This window comes from Hordeum vulgare, chromosome 3H (assembly GCF_904849725.1).
Source record: "Hordeum vulgare subsp. vulgare chromosome 3H, MorexV3_pseudomolecules_assembly, whole genome shotgun sequence".
Classification (NCBI taxonomy): Eukaryota; Viridiplantae; Streptophyta; class Magnoliopsida; order Poales; family Poaceae; genus Hordeum; species Hordeum vulgare.
The window spans coordinates 20,955,119-20,975,740 of NC_058520.1; the positions used below are offsets into that span (position 1 = coordinate 20,955,119).

The following is a 20,622-nucleotide window of genomic DNA, read 5'->3' on the forward strand; positions in this document are numbered from 1 at the left end:
TGCAGCTCTCGACCTCTCTTTGTGTCCTCTCTCTCACCCGTGGTTGCAGTACCCCAAGCCAACGAAGAAGGAAGGAGGAGGAAGACGATCGAGGACACAGCGAGCAGTTGTTTCCCGGCGCACGAACGCCTGCTTTCCTGAGCACGAACTCACAGCACTCACCACACTCGTTACAACGAGCCCGCGGTGATCCTTATACTCCGGACCACCCCAGCCCACGACCCGCTCGCGTCTAACCACCACGCCGCCTGGTTCGGCCGCTCCGCGCGCGCGCACGATGCGCTCTGCGCGCTCCCGCCGCGAGCCCTCAACAAACCAGTACGTTGGCACCGCGATCTGCGCTCGCCCCGGCTGGAAATTCCAGACAACGCACGCACGCACGCACGCCTACACCCACGGTTCTGACGCGCTGTCTACCCCTAGCTCGTGCCCATACACGCGCTAAGGACGGACAGCCCCGCCGCCACGGCTTATTCCCTGACAATCTCCCCCTAAGACGCGGCTCAGAGGAGCCCGGGCTCGTCGTCGTCGACCTCCCCTAGCATGGCTTGCTCCTGCGGCGCCGGTTTCTCCCGCCTCAGGCACTCCCTTTTGAAATGACCACGCTCGTTGCAGTGGTAGCAACGACCGCGTCGGTTCCCTCGAGTGCTTGCTGCCACGCTCCTGTCGTCGTCATCGTCCCGCGAGCCACCGCGCCCACGCCGCTCCCTTGCACGCCACTGAGCCATGGTCAGCATCAGCTGGTCGCCGCCACGGTCGCCGCCGTCCTGTCCACGATGTCGCAGCCTCTCGTCGAACACCTTAAGCCGGCCCAGCGCGTCCTCGAAAAGCATCGACGACACATCGTAGAACTACTCAATCCCCGCCACCGCCGCGTACAGACGATCCGGCACGGCATCGAGGAGCTTCTTAACCATTGCGGCGTCGTCTAGGGTTGAGCCAAGCCCCGCATAGCGCGCCGCCATGCCGCCGATCTTCCCTGCGAATGCATACAGAGACTCGTCGGCGTCCATCCGCAGCCGCTCGAAGTCACCTCGGAGCGTAGCCAGCCGCGCCGCCCGCACGCGATCAGCTCCGACGAACCTTGACTTGAGGTTGCTCCCGATCTCCGCCGCGGTCTTCTTCGCAGCCACCTGCAGCAAGAGATCATCGGAGAGCGCCCGCAGCAGGTAGGCGCGCGCCAGCTTGTCCTTCTTCGCGATTACCGCCGATGCCGCTTCCTCCGGCGGCACCACCGCCTCCCAGAGTCCGGCAGCGTCGAGGTCCGCCTCCACCTTGATAGCCCAGGTGGTGTACTTCTCCCCCGTCAGCATTGGGACCGACGTCGCCATCGTCGTCCCAGACCCGTCAGAGTACGGGACCAGCGCCATGGCCGACGAGCTCCCCGGTCGCGCGTGGCTCTGATACCAAATGTTAGGTCAAAAATGGAACCCCGCCGCCCCAGCGATCACCGGAGACGTGAGACCGGCACTGGACACACAGCAGCCGAGCTCCCGTGGAGATCGAACACCTTGCTGGCGTGCCCACCACTTGCAGCTCTCGACCTCTCTTTGTGTCCTCTCTCTCACCCGTGGTTGCAGTACCCCAAGCCAACGAAGAAGGAAGGAGGAGGAAGACAATCGAGGACACAGCGATCGGTGGTTTCCCGGCGCACGAACGCCTGCTTTTCTGAGCACGAACTCACAGCACTCACCACACTCGTTACAACGAGCCCGCGGTGATCCTTATACTCCGGACCACCCCTGCCCACGACCCGCTCGCGTCTAACCACCACGCCGCCTGGTTCGGCCGCTCCGCGCGCGCGCACGACGCGCTCTGCGCGCTCCCGCCGCGAGCCGTCAACAAACCAGTACGTTGGCACCGCGATCTGCGCTCGCCACGGCTGGCAATTCCAGACAACGCACGCACGCACGCCTACACCCATGGTCCCGCGTCGTCTACCCCTAGCCCGTGCCCATACACGCGCTAAGGACGGACAGCCCGCCGCCGCGGCTTATTCCGTGACACGGAAAGGGTGATAGGGTTCGTCTGCCTTGGACACATACATGGGTTCCAGATCGGGGTGTCTGGCCTCGTCCATCTCCGCGCGGTAGAATTAGTTGCTGGCCATCGTTAGCAGCCTCATCGGTTGCCTGGATGGATTAGGTTAATCCCAACCCAATAAGCCCAGCTAGTACCTCCTTTTCCAAAAAAAAAGCTAGTGCCTGCAGTTCATGCAACGACACAATTGCTTATCAACAAACATAGTGATGTATGTATTAATGTGAGCGAGCCTTTTTCGTGCACTAAACTAGGATAGTCGAGCAAAACATAGTTGTTTGCTATCTTCATCTACATGGAACAAACACCTATTCTGCGTGCTGCTCCATCAAGAGAATGAAACTGTAAGCAGATGGCTTATCATGATTCAGATGTTCCTCATTGTGGTCGTGGTTTTTTTTAGTTAACCATAATCTGTAACTAACACTATATGGCTAAACCATTGCATCAGGCTTCACATGATTAATTTATTTCTTGCCCCTGTCAACCAGTCACGATCCCCTGTGCCCCAAGTAGAACGGCGACAAGGCGGCGGCAGTCGTCACCATGGAAAAAGTCGCAAGAAGATCTACCACGTCGTCTCCATTCCGGGATCAGTCGCCCGCGCCGCCGCCTCCCTGCCCTCTTTGCCGCCGCCGTCGTCCATTGCCGCGGACGCCTCCTCCTCGCTGGCGAGATGGTACGGCCTCCCCTTACTCCTATCTATGACGGCTCTAATCCGTGCTCCTCCGGATGCCAAGTTTCATCTTTCGCCACCTCCTGCCACTCATGGCGACCGCCGCGTCGCCCCCTCACCCACCACGCCCGGGACCCCATGGCGGCCCGTGTCCTGGTCCCCATGGCTACCGGCCTTTTCCCCTCGCCCCCATGGCCGGCATCCCCATGGCGGTTGCTGCTGTGTAAGTGCTGTTATTTTTGTACAAGTGCACCAACTCGGAGTTAGATGCTTTGGTTTTTAGCACCTTTTCTTGCTACTGTGTAAAATGAAACAGCATATTTATCTGGTTCCAATGTTTAATTGCTTATATTTTTTAAGTTCAGGTTGAAAAGGGTGCTAAAGTAGACATTCCATTTTGGCTTGCGCATGGAATGCTGTCTCTGGAACAAGCAGTGTCAATAAATGTACCTCATTGCTTCACCCAGAAGTAGGTTTCTTCGTAAAAAAAATGTATTTATGGAAATTCTTGAGAGGGACACCAATATATACTTGATGCAGTAGTATGTAGTTATCGTTCTCATTACCTTCCTCTGTGCAATCTTAAATTCGTAAATTCTCACTAAAATGTTTCTATACAATCTTTGTTAGAAATAGATTGCCCACTCCACTGCTTTGCACAGCTTTGATGAGCCTTAGACATGTTATATTCTCAGTTACTACAATAACTGGGTAATTTTGTAGGCATACAACACTACAATGCATTATCCTTTCTACATGTATTCTATTTTTGTACAAATTTAAATGCTTACATGCCCATAAAAATGATAATTGCAGTCACATATTAAGTTCAAATAGGAGGAACTTCTGTAAGTTCAAGTAGCTGTAATCTTCGGGAGAAAATGCAGTTAATAGTATGAACCAGCAACAAGCTTATTACTAGAAGTTGCTTGTCTTGCATGTAGAAAAAGTAAACAACACGTGTATTGAGATACTTATTACTGTGCTAAGTGAGGCAACGTCTAGAATGTCATTCTGCTGCATGCACTAGGATAATCTGAACCTGTCAATATTTTTCAAGCATGTAACATGGACATAGTTAATTATATGCAGTCATTTGATCCTTGAGTGCTACTTATCATGCATGGAATGTGTGTTTAGAGGACCATTAGCAAAACTGAGATTAGTTTATACTTCAAGATGGTAGAAAACTGCTATGTCCTCTTATAATTTTCAGGAATCGATTTGAGGTTGTCCTTATTTGTGTTGTTTTGTCTTATGTATCTCTTCGCCCAAGTTATTTAAATCATTGTATATGTGTAGCACGTTCAGTTCCAGTCATGTCAAATTGTCGAAGAAGCAATACCTGGAATTGGAAATAGAGCTACACCTCTAACTTTTATTATTTGAGATTTGAGTGGTGGGAGCACAAATACACCAGTGGATGATATGCAATCCGCCTAGTCCTTGAATGCACTCTGATGTTTGAGACACACACATCCTGTAAAATAGTACCATACTTATGCCATTTTTATGTAATCTTGTATAGGATACTTCAAGTTAAGTGACATTAAATACCAGTACCATATAATTTGTCCTATCAAAAGGCTGTGATATCATATACAAGCACCTTTTCCTTTCAGGTCTGTTAATCTAGGAAGCATATGTATCCTTCTATTCTATATCAGTGTTAGATCTTCAGTCTTGTTAATCTCATCTTGTGTTCTAGATCTCTGTTCTAGTGGTATGGTAGAGCTAGCCTGAATACATGTTGTTTCACTGCTTGGCAGGATCATTGAGAGGACAAGATAATAAGTCATAACTAGATGAATGAGAAAACAATTTTGTATTGTTTTATCATTGGTTATTGTGCGTGCAATTTTACTAGTTTCTTTGGTCTGAAAGCCTTACCATCATTTTCGTCTTGCAGACGGCAATGGCAAGAGCATATTGTGAAGAGGAAGAGGATGAGAAGAAACGTGTGGTTCTCATCCAATCTTTGTGGAACTCTCTTTATGTGTGATTGTGCATTTGTTGGAACCTTTCTCTATGCACTTGCACTTGCAGCAGTATTCTGTTGTGCACATGTAAAATTATTTTGATGTGCCCTTGTTAGGCGTTGAACCTTAATGCGTGGAGTCGGTGGATGATGTATTGTATTTGATGTAATATGCTACTGAAATGAAATATATATTTTATTTGCAATATTTTATTCTGTTGTATTTATTTTTAATGAGCCTATCCTGAGATATGCGTGCTTATAGCAAAAAACAATTCTTCATCCCAAACAAATTAGACATTTTCAATAATAAAATACGTATTGGGCCAGGCCCATGTAGCTACACTGGTGGACAGGGATCTGAAATTTATGATGATTCCATTTGGTCACTAGAAATGCCATGTCAGATCCTACGTGGCTCACACAAATGGGTAATGACCAAACCAAAATTTTGGTCGATAGAGACCTGCGACCAAAATTTTAGAAAGGTCATGTTTGTTCATTCTTGACGGCCAACTGTTGACGTTGTAAATTTGGTCAAAAAAAGGTCAATAAACAACAACAATGACGATTCAGTGACCAATATAGGAAGTCATAACTGACCTTATTTCTTGTAGTGTATGATTCTTGCAATGGGAGAAGTGCTTGGTTTTGGGTTCATACCGTGTGGTGACCTTTCCCAGTGACAGTAGGGGCAGCAAGGCACACATCGTGTTGTTGCCATCAAGGGTAACAAGATGGGCTTTGTCGTAGATATGAGATTGTCCATCTACATCATGTCATCTTGTTTAAGGCGTTACTCTGTTCTCATGAACTTAATACACTAGATGCATGCTGGCTAGCGGTCGACATGTGGAGTAATAGTAGTAGATGCAGAAAGTATCAGTCTACTTGTTTTGGACGTGATGCCTATAAATATAATCATTGCCATAGATAACGTCACGACTTTCCGCGGTTCTATCAATTGATCGACAGTAATTCGTTCACCCACCGTCTACTTGCTTTTATGAGAGAAGCCACTAGTGAACACTACGGCCCCGGGGTCTATTCACACCTATCGTTTCCACTTTCGCTTTTACTTTGCTTTGTTACTTTGTTGCTTTCAGTTCTCACTTGGCAAACAATCTATAAGGGATTGACAACTCCTTCATAGCGTTGGGAGCAAGCTCTTTGTGTTTGTGCAGGCACTTGTGATACTCCTTCACTCGATCGATACCTTGGTTCTCAAAACTGAGGGAAATACTTACCGCCGCTGTGCTACATCACCCTTTCCGCTTCGAGGGAACACCAACGCAAGGCTCCAAGGCCACGGGGGAATCCTTTGCATATTTGCCTAGGAAGTCCCTAAAGGCGTAGTCGTAGTAGAAGGATTTCTGGTGCCGTTGCTGAGGAGAATCAAGACAAGAATAGTCTCCCATCAGCATGCTTGTTTCTGGTGCCGTTGGAAGGTCTTTTGTTGCAGTAGCAATGCTACAAAACTCCTAGACAATATCATGACCAACTACTCTCAGTGGCACACTGAAAGGTCACCTGCTAGCAAAAAGGTACACGCTATAGAAGAAATTAACTCGCTTAGTGCTAAGATCGACGAGTTGATGAATTTGGTTGCTAGTAGAAATGCTCCTTTAGATCCTAATGACATGCCACTATCTTCCTTGATTGAGAGTAGCAACGCTAGTTTGGACGTTAATTTTGTTGGTAGGAACAATTTTAGCAACAACAATGCTTTTAGAGGAAACTATGTTCCTTGGCCTTTTCCTAGTAACTCCTCTAACAATTATGGCAATTCCTACAACAACACTTATGGAAATCACAACAAATTACCATCTGATTTAGAGAGTAATATCAAAGAGTTCATCAACTCTCAAAAGATTTTCAATGCGTCCATAGAGGAAAAACTACTCAAAATAGACGATTTGCCTAAGAGCGTTCATAGGAAGTCTTGTGATATTGATGCTTTGAAAGTTAGACGTGCTCCTGCCAAGGTCAACTTGGATGAAACTTTAAAAAATGCGTGTCTCCATGAATGAGAGCAAAGAAAGAACCGCCCAAATTTGCGCTAGGCATGAATGGTTTAAAAGGGTGTGTTCTAGTGATGCAAATCACGAAGATCTTAAAGTGCTTGGTATGACTCCTCTTGAATCTTTGTTTTCGCGTGTCAAACCTATTGATGAAGGGGCTGGATATGAATTCACTTTGGTTGAAAAACGCCCCAATGATTTGGAGTCCACCTATCTTGATGATAAAGGTGTGGAGAGTGGAGTAGAAGAAATCAAAATATTGGGTAGTAATGAAACTCTCACTTTGGATCTCAAGGAATTCAATTATGATAGTTGCTCCTTGTTTGAATGCATTTCTTTGATGCAATCCATTGCAAACTCTCCACATGCTTATAGCCAAAGCAAAGCCTTTACCGCACATATCGTAGATTCTATGATGAAATCTCTTGAAGAGAAACTCGAATTAGAAGTCTCTATACCTAGAAAACTTCATGATGAGTGGGAACCTACTATAAAAATTAAAATCAAAAACTATGAATGCAATGCTTTGTGTGATTTGGGTGCTAGTGTTTCCGCGATTCCAAAGTCTTTATGTGATATTCTTGGTTTTCATGAGATTGAAGAGTGTTCTCTTAATTTCCGTCTTGCGGATTCTACTGTCAAGAAACCCATGGGAAGAATCGATGATGTTCTTATTGTTTCAAATAAGAACTATGTACCCGTGGATTTCATTGTACTTGACATAGATTGCAATCCTTCATGTCCCATTATTCTTGGTATACCTTTCCTAAGGACTATTGGTGCTATCATCGATATGAAGGAAGGGGATATTAGATTTCAATTTCCTCTAAAGAAGGGCATGGAGCATTTTCCTAGAAAGAAAATAAGATTGCCTTATGAATCTATGATGAGGGCTACTTATGGTTTGAGCACCAAAGATGACTATACGTGATTCCATCACCTTTTGCCTAGCTAAGGGCGTTAAACAATAGCGCTTGTTGGAAGGCAACCCAACGAATATATCCTTTTTCTTTCTGTTTTGTGTTTTCCACACTTTCATAATTCTGTTATGATTGTGTTTTTGTGTTTCTTTTGCGTTTGTGCCAAGTAAAACCGTTATGATTAGTCTTGGGGATGATCGTTTGGTCATGCTGGAAAAGACAGAAACTTTCTGCTCACGAAAAGAATTTTCTTTTTTTTTCTGTAAGAGCTTTTGAGTTGATTCTTTTTTGCTTATGATTGCTACACAAATTCTTCAGACTGTCGTAATTTTTCAGAAGTTTTCAAGTATCAGAAGTATACAAAGTATACAGATTGCTACAGACTGGTCTGCTGTTAACAGATTCTTTTTTTTTAGTTGGTTGCTTATTTTGATGAAACTATGGATAGTATCGGGGGATATTAGCCATGGAAGATTGAAAATAAAGTAACCCAATATCAACATAAATAGAATTTAAGTTTGCTACAGTACCTAAGGAAGTGGTGGTTTTGCTTTCTTATACTAATGTTATCACGAGTTTCTGTTTAAGTTTCGTGTTGTGAAATTTTCAAGCTTTGGGTGAAGTTCTTATGGACAAAAAGATAAAGAGTGGCCAGAGATCAAGCTTGGGGATGCCCAAGGCACCCCAAGCTGATTCAAGGATTCCGTAAAAGCCTAATCTTGGGGATGCCCCGGGAAGGCATCCCCTCTTTCGTCTTCAATCCATCGGTAACGTTACTTGGGGCTATATTTTTATTCACCACATGTTATGTGTTTTGCTTGGAGCGTCTTGTATCATAGGAGTCTTTTATTTTTGTTGTGTCACAATATTCCTTGCTGCACACCTAGAGAGAGACATGCACTCACCGTGATTTTGTCGAGCTTCACTTATATCCTTTTGTTAGACAATTCAGCTCACATGTGTTTCACTTATATCTTTTGAGCTAGATGATTTTGCTCTATGTGCTTCACCTATATCTTTAAGAGCACAGCGGCACGTGGATTGGTAGTTGACCTATGCTATGAAAGTAGTCTCAAAAGGGGTAGTTATCCAAAGGGATATGAAAACTTCCACCTTCATGTGCATTGAATAGTTAGAGAAGTTTGATTCATCTCAATTAGTTTTGAGTTGTGGTTGTGGTAATATTGAAGTTATACTAGTAAGGTGTTGTGGATCTAGAAATACTTGTGTTGAAGTTAGTGATTCCCGTAGCATGCACGTATGGTGAACCGCTATGTGATGAAGTCTGAGCATGATTAGTCTATTGATTGTCATCCTTTGTGTGGCGGTCGAGATCGCGCGATGGTTTATACCTACCAACCCTTCCCCTAGGAGTATGCGTTGAATGCTTTGTTTCGATTACTACTAAAACTTTTGCAACAAGTATATGAGTTCTTCATGACTAATGTTGAGTCCATGGTTTAGATGCACTTTCACCTTCCACCATCACTATCTTCTTTAGTGCCGTGCAACTTTCGCCGGTGCACAAAACCCACCATTAGCCTCCCTCAAAACAGCCACCATACCTACCTACTATGGCTTCTTCAAAGCCATTCCGAGATATATTGCCATGCAACTACCATCATGACATGTGCCACCACTTCTACATTGCCATTGCATGATCATAAGATAGCTAGCATGATGTTTCCATTGATGTCTATGCCATGCTAGATCATTGTCACGGTACACTACCAAAGGCATTCCATATAGAGTCATCATTGCTCTAAGTTTTGAGTTGTAAGTGTGATGATCATCAATGATGGAGCATTGTCCCATGTGAGGAAATAAAAGAGGCCAAAGATGCCCACCCAAAAAAAAAGAGGCCAAAGAGCCCACCAAAAAATGAGAGAAAAAGAGAGAAGGGACAATGCTACTATCTTTCCACACTTGTGCTTATTAAGCACCATGATCTTCATGATTGAGAGTCTCTCGTTTTGTCACCACCATATAGCTAGTGGGAAATTTTCATTATATAACTTGGCTTGTATATTCCAATGATAGGCTTCCTCAAATTTGCCTTAGGTCTTCGTGAGCAAGCAAGTTGGATGCACACCCACTAGTTTTCTTTAAGAGCTTTCACATACTCTTAGCTCTAGTGCATCATTTGTATGGCAATCCCTACTCATTCACGTTGATATCTATTGATGAGCATCTCCATAGCTCATTGATATGCCTAGTCAACGTGACCATCTTCTCCTTGTTTGTCTTGCAACCTCGACCACACTCCACACCACTTATAGTGCTAAAACCATGGCCCACGCTCATGTATTGCGTGAGAGTTGAAAAAGTTTGAGAAAGTAAAGGTGTGAAAACAATTACTTGGCCAATACCGGGGTTGTGCATGATTTAAATTCGTTGTGCAAGGATGATAGAGCATAGCCAGGCTATATGATTTTGTAGGGATAACTTTCTTTTGGCCTTGTTATTTTGAAATTTCATGATTACCTTGCTAGTTTGCTTGAAGTATTATTGTCTCCACGTCAATAGAAAACTATTGTTTTGAATCTAATGGATCTGAAAATTCACGTCACATAAGAGGAGTTACAAAGGACATCTATGCTAGGTAGCATGAAAGCATCAAAAATTCATTCTTTATCACTTCCCTACTCGAGGACGAGCATGAGTTAAGCTTGGGGATGCTTCATACGTCTCAAACGTATCTATAATTTTTTATGGTTTCATGCTGTTATCTTTTCAACTTTGGATGTTTTATATACCTTTTATAACTTTTTTGGGACTAACTTATTAATTTAATGCCAAGTGTCAGTTCCTGTTTCTTCTGTGTTTTTGACTCTTTTCAGATCTAATTTTGGAACAGAGTCCAAACGGAATAAAATCCCCAAAATAAATTTTTCTAGAACGGAAGAAGATCGGGGGACTTGAGGTCCAAGGCAGGGGGGGCACAGGGAGCCCACAAGCCCTGTTGCCGCGGCCAGGGGGGCCACGGGAACCAGGCTTGTGGCCTCCCTGGCGCTCCCCTGCCCTAGCTCTTTGTCCTATAAAACCCCTAAAATCGTAGAAAAAATCAGGGCATCCACGAAAACACTTTTCCGCCGCCGCAAGCTTCCGTTTCCGCAAGATCTCATCTGGAGACCCCTCCCGGTGCCCTACGGAGGGGACTTTGGAGTTGGAGGGCTTCTACATCAACATCATCGCCTCTCCAATGACTCGTGAGTAGTCCACTTCAGACCTACGGGTCCGTAGTTAGTAGCTAGATGGCTTCTTCTCTCTCTTGGATCTTGAATACAAAGTTCTCCATGATCTTCATGGAGATCTATCCGATGTAATCCTCTTTGGCGGTGTGTTTGTCGAGATCCGATGAATTGTGGATTTGTGATCAGATTATCTATGAATTATATTTGAGACTTTGCTGATTTCTTATATGCATGATTTGATATCCTTGTAAGTCTCTCCGAGTCTTGGGTTTTATTTGGCAAACTAGATCTATGATTCTTGCAATAGGAGAAGTGCTTGGTTTTGGGTTCATACCGTGCGGTGACCTTTCCCAGTGACAAAAGGGGCAGCAAGGCACGCATCGTGTTGTTGCCATCAAGGGTAACAACATGGGCTTTTCATCATAGATTTCAGATTGTCCATCTACATCATGTCATCTTGCTTAAGGCATTACTCTGTTCTTATGAACTCAATACACTAGATGCATTCTGGATGGCGGTCGACGTGTGGAGTAATAGTAGTAGATGCAGAAAGTATCGGTCTACTTGTTTTGGACGTGATGCCTATAGATATGATCACTGCCATAGATAACGTCACGACTTTGCGCGGTACTATCAATTGCTCGACAGTAATTCGTTCACCCACCGTCTACTTGCTTTCATGAGAGAAGCCACTAGTGAACCCTACGGCCCCCGGGTCTATTCACAACTATCGTCTCCACCTTTACTTTTACTTTGCTTTGTTTACTTTTTGCTTTCAGTTCTCACTTTGCAAACAATCTATAAGGGATTGACAACCCCTTCATAGCGTTGGGTGCAAGCTCTTTGTGTTTGTGTAGGTACTTGTGACTTGACGCGATCCTCCCACTGGATCGATACCTTGGTTCTCAAACTGAGGGAAATACTTACCGCCGTTGTGCTACATCACCCTTTCCTCTTCAAGGGAACACCAATGCAACGCTCCAAGGCCGCGGGGAAATCCTTTGCATGTTTGCCAAGGAAGTCCCTATAGGCGAAGCCCGTAGCAGAAGGATTCCTTGCGCCGTTGCGAGGGAAGGTCTGTTGTCGCAGTAGCACCGGGGCAGACGGCCGGGCCGGGGTCGGCATCGACATGGTCGGGGCAGAGGGGCGGGCGGGGGTTGGCGTCGGTGGTTGGTGCAGAGGAGGACGGCTGGCGTTGGGGTCGGGGTTAAGGGCGGGTGCGGCGTCGGCAGCGGGCATCATGGCGTGGGATCGAGAGAGAGTGGGAGATAGAGGAAGGAGTGGGGAGCCCTCGACAGGGCTATAGCCAACTTAGTTATAGCGCCTCTCTAGAAAACGTGATATAGCTAGGTTAGCCATAGAAGGGCCCGAGCCAACAAGCGCTACTCCTAACATTTTTTACTTTAAAATTATGTGGCTAGTTAGCTATAACCCTTGTTCTCCATAAAAGCGATACTGATAAGTTTTTTTATTTCTATTTCTTATCTTTCATTTTTTTTATTTCTTTTTCTTATCTTTCATTTTCCTTTATATTTTTTTTATCTTCCATTTGCATTTTTCTTTTTCTTTTTTCTTTTTCTTTATCTTTCATTTGCATTTTTCTTTTTCTTATCTTTCATTTGCATTTGTATAAGTTATAGGAGGGGTATAACTAGCTAGGGTTTGGTTTGTTGGAGCAATAACATCTTACCCTCTAGATAATAATTAGTGTATGCTATATATTACATCATTTGACCGCTAACGGTGTAAAGTATGGTATATAAAATACATACACGCGAATTATGATAGTTTGTGAGCTTGAGCGATGACGACGCTTCAGACTGATCTTCTTCATCCCTCTTTTGCTCGTTGTCGAATAATTGAGCCCATGGTCGTGACTTTTCCTTTTCCTTGGATTACGATCTCTCGTAGGTAATGTAGTCTTAATTCTTCTTCTAACATATGTTTCATCGTCATCAACATCATCTTTCCTCATCGGGTCATCTTATTGGTCGTAGTCTTCCTTGTTGGCGACTCCATCCATTCCGACGATGCTCCTTTGCCTCTCCTCGCGACAACACGACAAGGATTGCTCGGGTCGGTTATGAAGAAACATTGTGTCACATGTTTAGCGTGTACCAATGGCTCATTTTTTACGGTGGCGTTGACGGTACCACTATCAGAGTCAATACACACATGGTAGTGAAATGTCGGTTTTCGCTTTGTACGTTCTTAGCCCATCTGACACGGAACATTGTCGCGCTATGCAATCGAGAGTAGTCAAGCTCCTAGATCTCTTCGACCCTTCTGTAATATCTTTCAATTACGTTCCCGATCATGACTTCGATCGTCAACCCTGAGTTCAAGTTATCTCTGTTTATACCTTTGGCCTCCGTGTAGAACGTGTATATGTTGATATCATAGTTTTGATAAGTCGTGAGGTTGACCGACGAGCCATGTGCTAAGGCGTGTATGATTGTTCTGTCTAGACAGCCCTCTTCCAGGGGATTAGCCAGAACTCGCTCTTTGAACCAATGCAAGAAAGCGGAGTCGTGCTCTCTAATAACTTTAGCGTCCGTCCTGTGCACCCCACGGTCACGGTAGTTCTTTGCCATGGTCTCTTTGTGCAGTTTCAAGAAATCTTCTAGCACATCTAGGTGTTGTAGCACGACTAAGTTTGTTGTGTAAAAGTTGTTTTGTCGGCCCGAGCGGATCACATTCACACCCCTCAGACCGTTGATGTGACCTTCGCCTTCGAGCCTTTCATAGTGCTTGTTGATGGGCAAACCAACAACACGGCCTCTGGTGCCTAGATAACTCTTGCACAAAGATATGCACTCTAATTGGTCAGATATCCTCGGGGCTATGCTTCCATCCGGCGTGTCATGTTATGAACGAATCCTTTGATGAACCCATTCATCCTCTCTAACGGCATCAATGTCGGCCCTAGGTCGATGATGTCGTCCATGGTGTGGACACATAGATGCACCATGACATCAAAGAACGTGGGCGGGAAGTACATCTCTAGCTCATTTAGTATGACAACGATCTCTTCCTGTAGCCTATGGAGTTGCTTCATAGTGGTCGACTTTCAAGAGATAGCATAAAAAGTGGCATAGGTCAGTAAGCGTCTCACGACGTGTGAGTGTCCATAATCCCTCTAAGTGCAATGGGGAGTAACTGTGTCATCATCATGTGACAGCCGTGAGACTTCATCCCGCACAACTTTTTTTTCTTAGTGTCCAAATATCTGCTTATCTTCCCACAATATCCAGAACTAACTTTGATTTCGGTAAGGCACTCGAGCAATTGATCGACCTCCTTCGGATCTAAGGTAAAACAAGAGGGGGGAATATTGTTCTTCATTCTTGTTTACTTTTTTGCCCCTATCTTCCGTCTCCCTTTCCATCTCCGTCTCCGTCTCCTCCAACGACTTTTTACCCGACATTTCGAGATCTTTCCTCATACTCAAAAATTCCAAGTATTTTCTTGCCTTCGGCCCATCCTTCATCTTATCCGGCATGTTCATCAATGTTCCAAGCAAGCTCTCGAGGATATTCTTCGTGATATGAAATTGATCAAGGATATGAGGCATGTCGAGTTTGGGCCAGTACTCCAAGTCCTAGAAAACAGATCTCGTCTTCCATTCCTTTAGCAGCGGCTCTGGCGCCTTTTTCTTCGTCTTTCCCAACGAGGGGCACTCTTCCCAGTTCTTCAATAACTCATATATTTCGGCATAGCTATGCTTACATGGAGTACCTCGATGCTCAGCCTTACCATTGAATAGATTTCCAAGCTTTCCCCACGGGTCATCTTTCTCGAGCCATCTTCAATGCCCCATGTACACGATTGTCAAAGACCCATCATCTTTCGATAGTTGCTGAGAAGTTGTATCATCCATGCACCAGGTGCATCTGCAATATCTATGGCACACCTGGTCAGAGAGATAGTCCTAACCATGATAGTCCTGCATCGTTGTGATCAGCGCGGCTCTCATGTAGAAATACTCTCATTTGCTTGTGTCCCATGTCTTGGACGAAGTTGTCTATAAGATTTGTAGCTCCTCTTTTAGTAACCCGAGATATAGACTTATATCATTTCCCGGTTGCCTCGGCCCTTCAATAAGCATAGTCATGTGTATGTACTTTCCCTTCATGCGCTTCCAGGGGAGGTTGTACATCCATACAAACACGGGCCATATGCTATGATTGATGTTCTGGTTACCAAATGGATTCATGCCATCACTACTAGCGCCAAGCACGATGTTCCTTGCATCATCTACGAAAAATGAAATTTAGCATTTATTTCTCTCCACTGGCTAGCATCTGCGAGGTGTCTCGGTTTTGGATCACCTCCGTCATCTGGCTTCACCCTCTCCGTGTGCCAATGCATAAGCTTTGCTTCCTTAGGATCTACGAAATACCGTTGCAGACACAGAGTGATCGGAAAGTACAATACAACTTTCTCTGGAGCTTTCTTTCCGGCCTTCTTATATCGTGAAGCATTGCACTTTGGATAGATGGTTTTTCCGCCTGCTCGTTCTGATATATGATTAAACCTGAGAATGGTTATTAAAAAACTGGGTGTAATGGTTCGGTTCTTACTTTGGGTTTGATTGGTTCAGGTTTTATTGGGCTGAGATTTTTTTTAGTTTGGTTTTGGTTTGGGTATGTGGAGAAACCAGTTTGGATATAGTTGGTTATGGTTTAAACGGTTTGCTTATTAACGGTTATAAACTATGGGTCCAAACCGGTTTCTAGGCATTGGTTATATGCAATAATCAACGACGACCCAGAATGAGTATCTTTGACCCGCATGCATGTTGTAATGCACTATGTAATTATGTATTATGGGGAATGAGCACATGAAAATCGGAAGTGTTTTCTTATTCTTTCGCTAAGCAATTTAGTTTTAATACACTTGTTAGTGAGGTTTTCAGCCATGAGCATGTTCTTTTTTGCCTCTTACTGTGTGCTGACTGTATTTCAAGGATAACTTTGTTTCCAAACTGGTGTAGATGCACTTATGCCTTTTCTATCTCATTTGCTTCTTAACATGTCAATTTGTGCAATCATATGTACATTAAAGCAAACCCATAGTTATGTACTGGGTTTAAACCCATGGTTATGTATTGGGTTTAAATTAGTTTGGGTGGAAAAAATAGTGGGTTTGGTTTTGGTTGGGCTAAAAATAACATTAAATGGGTATGGTTCAAGTATGGTTTTGAGAGATAAATGAACGGGTATGGTTCAAGTATGAAACCATTCTCAGGTTTATATATGATGCATGCGTGATATCTAATGTGTTGCAGATCAAGAGGGCACATGATTTTCTTTACCTCCTCGACACTAGTAGGACATAGTTTTCAAGCAGGAAGAATCTTCTTTAGATACTTGAGAAGCTCATCGAGGCTTGCATCCGTCATATTTTTTTGCCTTCGTCTTTAGAAGTTCTAGCGTGAAACTCAAGCGGGTCACCTCGGAATCGCAACCATCATACAAAGGAGTCATTGAGTCTACATCCATTTGCGCCAGTTTTGACCTCCTCTCTAGTAGCAGCTCTGTTGCTAGTCGTCTTCTTGCAAAGCAGGCATCGAACATGTGGGTTCCGCATGGTTGAGCTTAGTAGCGACGAAGGTTGTGGCGTGTCCGTGTCTTCTCCGCCTTGGACTGCCACTTTGCCATCGCCATTTCCGAGGTCGTCTTTGATACATCTCCGTCTTATCTACTTTTCTGAACTCTTTTGCCCTTGTTTTGGACTCTAATTTGCATGATTTGAATGGAACTAACCCGGACTGACGCTGTTTTCAGCAGAATTGCCATGGTGTTATTTTTGTGGAGAAATAAAAGTTCTTGGAATGTCCTGAAAATTTACGGAGATTTTTTCTGGAATAAAAGAAAAATACATGCGCAAAGATCCACCGGAGGGGGCGTGCCAGTGGGCCACAAGCCCACAAGCCGCGGCCACCCCCCTAGGTCGCGCCGTGCAGGCTTGTGGGGCCCACGTAGCACCCCGTCCCCAAACTCAGCTCTATATCTTCCGTCTCGCCCGGAAAAAAAATCAGAGAGAAGGTTTCATCGCGTTTTTGCGATACGAAGGCGCCGCCACATCCTGTTCTTCATCTAGAGGGCAGATCTGGAGTCCGTTTCGGGCTCCGGAGAGGGGAAATCATCGCCATCGTCATCATCAACCTTTCTCCATCGATAATTCCATGATGCTTTTCATCGTTCGTGAGTAATCTCATCGTAGGCTTGCTGGACGGTGATGAGTTGGATGAGATCTATCATGTAATCGAGTTAGTTTTAACGGGATTGATCCCTAGTATCCACTATGTTCTAGATTGATGTTGCTACTACTTGGCTATGCTTAATGCTTGTCACTAGGGCCCGAGTGCCATGATTTCAGATCTGAACCTATTATGTTGTCGCCAATATATGTGTGTTTTAAATCCTATCTTGCAAGTTGTAGTCACCTACTATGTGTTATGACCCGGCAACCCCGGAGTGACAATAGCCGGAACCACTCCCGGAGATGACCATGGTATGAGGAGTTCATGTATTCACCATGTGTTAATGCGTTGGTCCGGTTCTTTGTTAAAAGGAGAACCTTAATATCACGTAGTTTCCATTAGGACCCCGCTGTCACGGGAGGGATGGACAGTAGATGCCATGCAAGTTCTTTTCCCTAAGCACGTATGACTACATATGGAATACATGCCTACATTAGATTGACGAACGGGAGCTAGTCACTTATCTCTCCGTGTTATAGCTGTTACATGATGAATCACATCCGTCACACTCATCCATCACCGATCCACTGCCTACGAGTCTTTTACTACTGGTCCTTGCTACGTTACTTTGTCTAGGCTTGTCCCTTGCTACAAAAGGGATTGGGCCACTTTGCTGCTACGGTTGTCACTTTGCTACTCTGTTGCTACTGCTGTTACTCTGCTGCTGCTACTGCTGTTCCTTGCTACTTCGTTGTTACTTGTTGCAAGATCTTTTCCGACACTGTTGTCGGGGAAGAATAGTTACTCGCCCACGTGCAACCTACTGGCGCCATTGATACAACAGTTGGGAATAATCTGTCGTCAACAGATCGTTTCTGGCACCGTTGCTATCATACTACTTTGCTACTGATACTTTGCTTGCAGACACTAATCTTTCAGGTGTGGTTGAATCTGACACATTCAGCTGCTAATACTTGAGAATATTATTTCGCTTCTTCTTTGGCGAACCAACAAATTTGGGTTGAATACTCTACCCTTGAAAACTGTTGCGATCCCATACGCTTCTGGGTCATCAGTCTTCTTCTTCGGGCCAATAATCGGTCATCTCTTCGTCTGGCTCCATGTCGTTATTTCCTGCCCCGTCGACATCCTCATCATCAGCATCATCTTCACTTATCCATCGAGTATGGCCATACATGAAACCATCCATGAGCACATGCGCCTTGTATTTACCATCCTTAAAGGAGTCCAGCCTGGCTCCTCCTTTGCATTTTCGACACGGACATAAAACATCATTTGGTCTTTTTTCATACATGTCGTCCACCGCGGATTACGAGTATCTTTCCAGCATCCTTCCATTGACCTTCATGATCACCTGCGCGGAGCAAAAGAATTATAACCACGTATGCATGCATGAATCAAATTCATACAAAAATTCAGCATGACCTTCCCTAAACATAGGACATATTGAGTTTGCCCAAAATTCGCCAAAACGGAATTGAATCGACATTTCGTCAAAACATAGGCAACTCATGTCACCCACATTTCAACAAATACATAATATAGGCAACTCACATGCCACACAATTCAGTATATTCATATCACGCATATATAGTTTCGGTCCTATCGCATGCACACATATTTCATGTTGCACAACTTATTTTTCCTCACCTATGTGTCGAGAAGGATATCCTCCCCCTTCTTATTTAGCTAGTAGCTCTAGATAGTGAGGTACCTACATATAACTCTAACTAGCTAGTGAGAGAGAGAGAGAGCTAGTGGACATGGGTGGATGGCAAAATAAAGAGATTAAGGAGGGAGGCCATTAATTAATGAAGGTGGGTGGATGGGGCAAATAAAGAAAGAGGGAGGAGGGAGGGCATTAATGGAGGGGTGGTGGAGGGGCAAAGAAGAGAAGGGGGAGGGGGCATTGAAAGGAAAAAACCAACAAGGATGTGCAAGAGGAGGGGGAGAAAGAAAGGGGGGGAGAAGAGGGGGGATATTTTCGCTGACCACCAACGCGTGCTAATAGTCACCAACCAAAATATCTACTGCTAAAAGTGCCCACCAAGTTTACACACAAAAGAAATAGCAGTAGCGCTTTGGCAAGACCACGCGCTACAGATCTGGGGTTAACAGTAGCATTGGGTTGACAACCGACGCTGCTAATATCTCTTGACATGGCGTTACCATTAGCGTGTCCAGAAAAAACAAACACTGTTGCTAAGTGTTAACACGCGCTACTGGTACTTACCAGTAGCGTTGGGACCCAAAACAGGCGCTACTCGTAAAGTTCTATGTGTAAACATTTTTTAATAGTGAAAGAACTCTAAATCCTACCGATAATATCAAGGAGAACATTCCGTATTTCATTTTAATTCACTGCTTGAGAAACAAAGACTAATTATAATTTTTTAGGAAATGATAGGTAAGATATCACAAATTACCACATCTAAATTTGATACGCAAGGCGCTACCAAGCAAGTTTAGATCTAAATTTTTGTGTCATATGGTACATTAATTGGGGTTGCGATATACATATATGTGATGTTTTTGTCTAGGAATTTTCACAACTTTAATTAGGCGGACAAATTTCCGTTTTGAAGCAGCCGATAAATTCTCCAGTAGTATAAGATATTTCCGCCCTCGAATTTCGGCAAAAAGCATCAATTCTCAAACCAACGTTTCATGCATCATGCATGTGCGGATTTAATTAAAGACGTATATATATGATCAATCAACCGACACAAACTTATTCATCGTACACAAAACTAATCCTCCCAATCAAGAGCATGCGATGCCGGAGGAGAAGGGCGCGAGGCTGAACTTGGTGGCCGACGCGTAGTTGAACTTGATCTTGTAGCCGTAGTACACCGGGGAGGCGTTGTTGAGGGTGCCGAGCTTGCCGTCGGCGTCAAGCCGGAAGAGCTGGGGGTCCACGGGCTCGGAGGACTTGAACCCAGGGGCAAGCAGCTTGACGTCCGTCTGTGTGCAGATGCACTTGTTCTCCACCTCCACGGCGTACTCCGGGTTCCCTCCGGCGTTCTTCCCCGTCGCCGTCTGGGTCACGTGAAGGTCCGACAGGGTGCACTTCGCACTGCCTAGACCACCAGAAAAGAAACAGGAGTTGATCAAAATCAGCATGAGGTTTGTCCGATTTGGATCAAGCCAGGCAGCGAACATGAATGAATGAGTGAGTACCTCTGTTGCAGAGGGAGAAGAGCATCAGCATGGCGAAGACCTTCATCACCTTGGCCTCCATTTTTTTCCCTCCTACTTTTGCTGTGCGTGTGAGTTGTGCTTGCTGTAATGCTATTCTGCGTCTTCTCTGCCGGCTATTTGTAGGCCTAGATGGAGCAGTTTTATGGTGCGGTTGATTACACCGTATTTACCTCTGTATCTGTATATAAAGTTTTTGATTGTTATTACGATTCCACAATTAAGGAACGATATATGCCATGCCAAGGATACGTTGGAAACCTGTGATTTCAGTATGTTTATTTGCCGATTGGTTCCCATACAATAGTTTCGAAAGATCAGTTACTATGATTTATTACTATTCCACAGCGCTCCTAATAACGCATC

At 44.7% G+C, this 20,622-nt stretch overlaps 1 protein-coding gene across 1 annotated transcript; it reads right to left on the reverse strand.

Moving 5' to 3' along the window:
- Nucleotides 1-19,665: 19,665 nt before the first annotated feature.
- LOC123439318 lies at nt 19,666-20,380 on the reverse strand. Its single transcript, XM_045116052.1, has 2 exons — nt 20,239-20,380; nt 19,666-20,138 (listed from the first exon to the last, which is right to left on the reverse strand). The coding sequence occupies exons 1-2, from the start codon at nt 20,297-20,299 to the stop codon at nt 19,822-19,824; spliced, it is 378 nt and encodes a 125-aa protein (XP_044971987.1). The 5' UTR covers nt 20,300-20,380; the 3' UTR covers nt 19,666-19,821.
- Nucleotides 20,381-20,622: the final 242 nt, after the last annotated feature.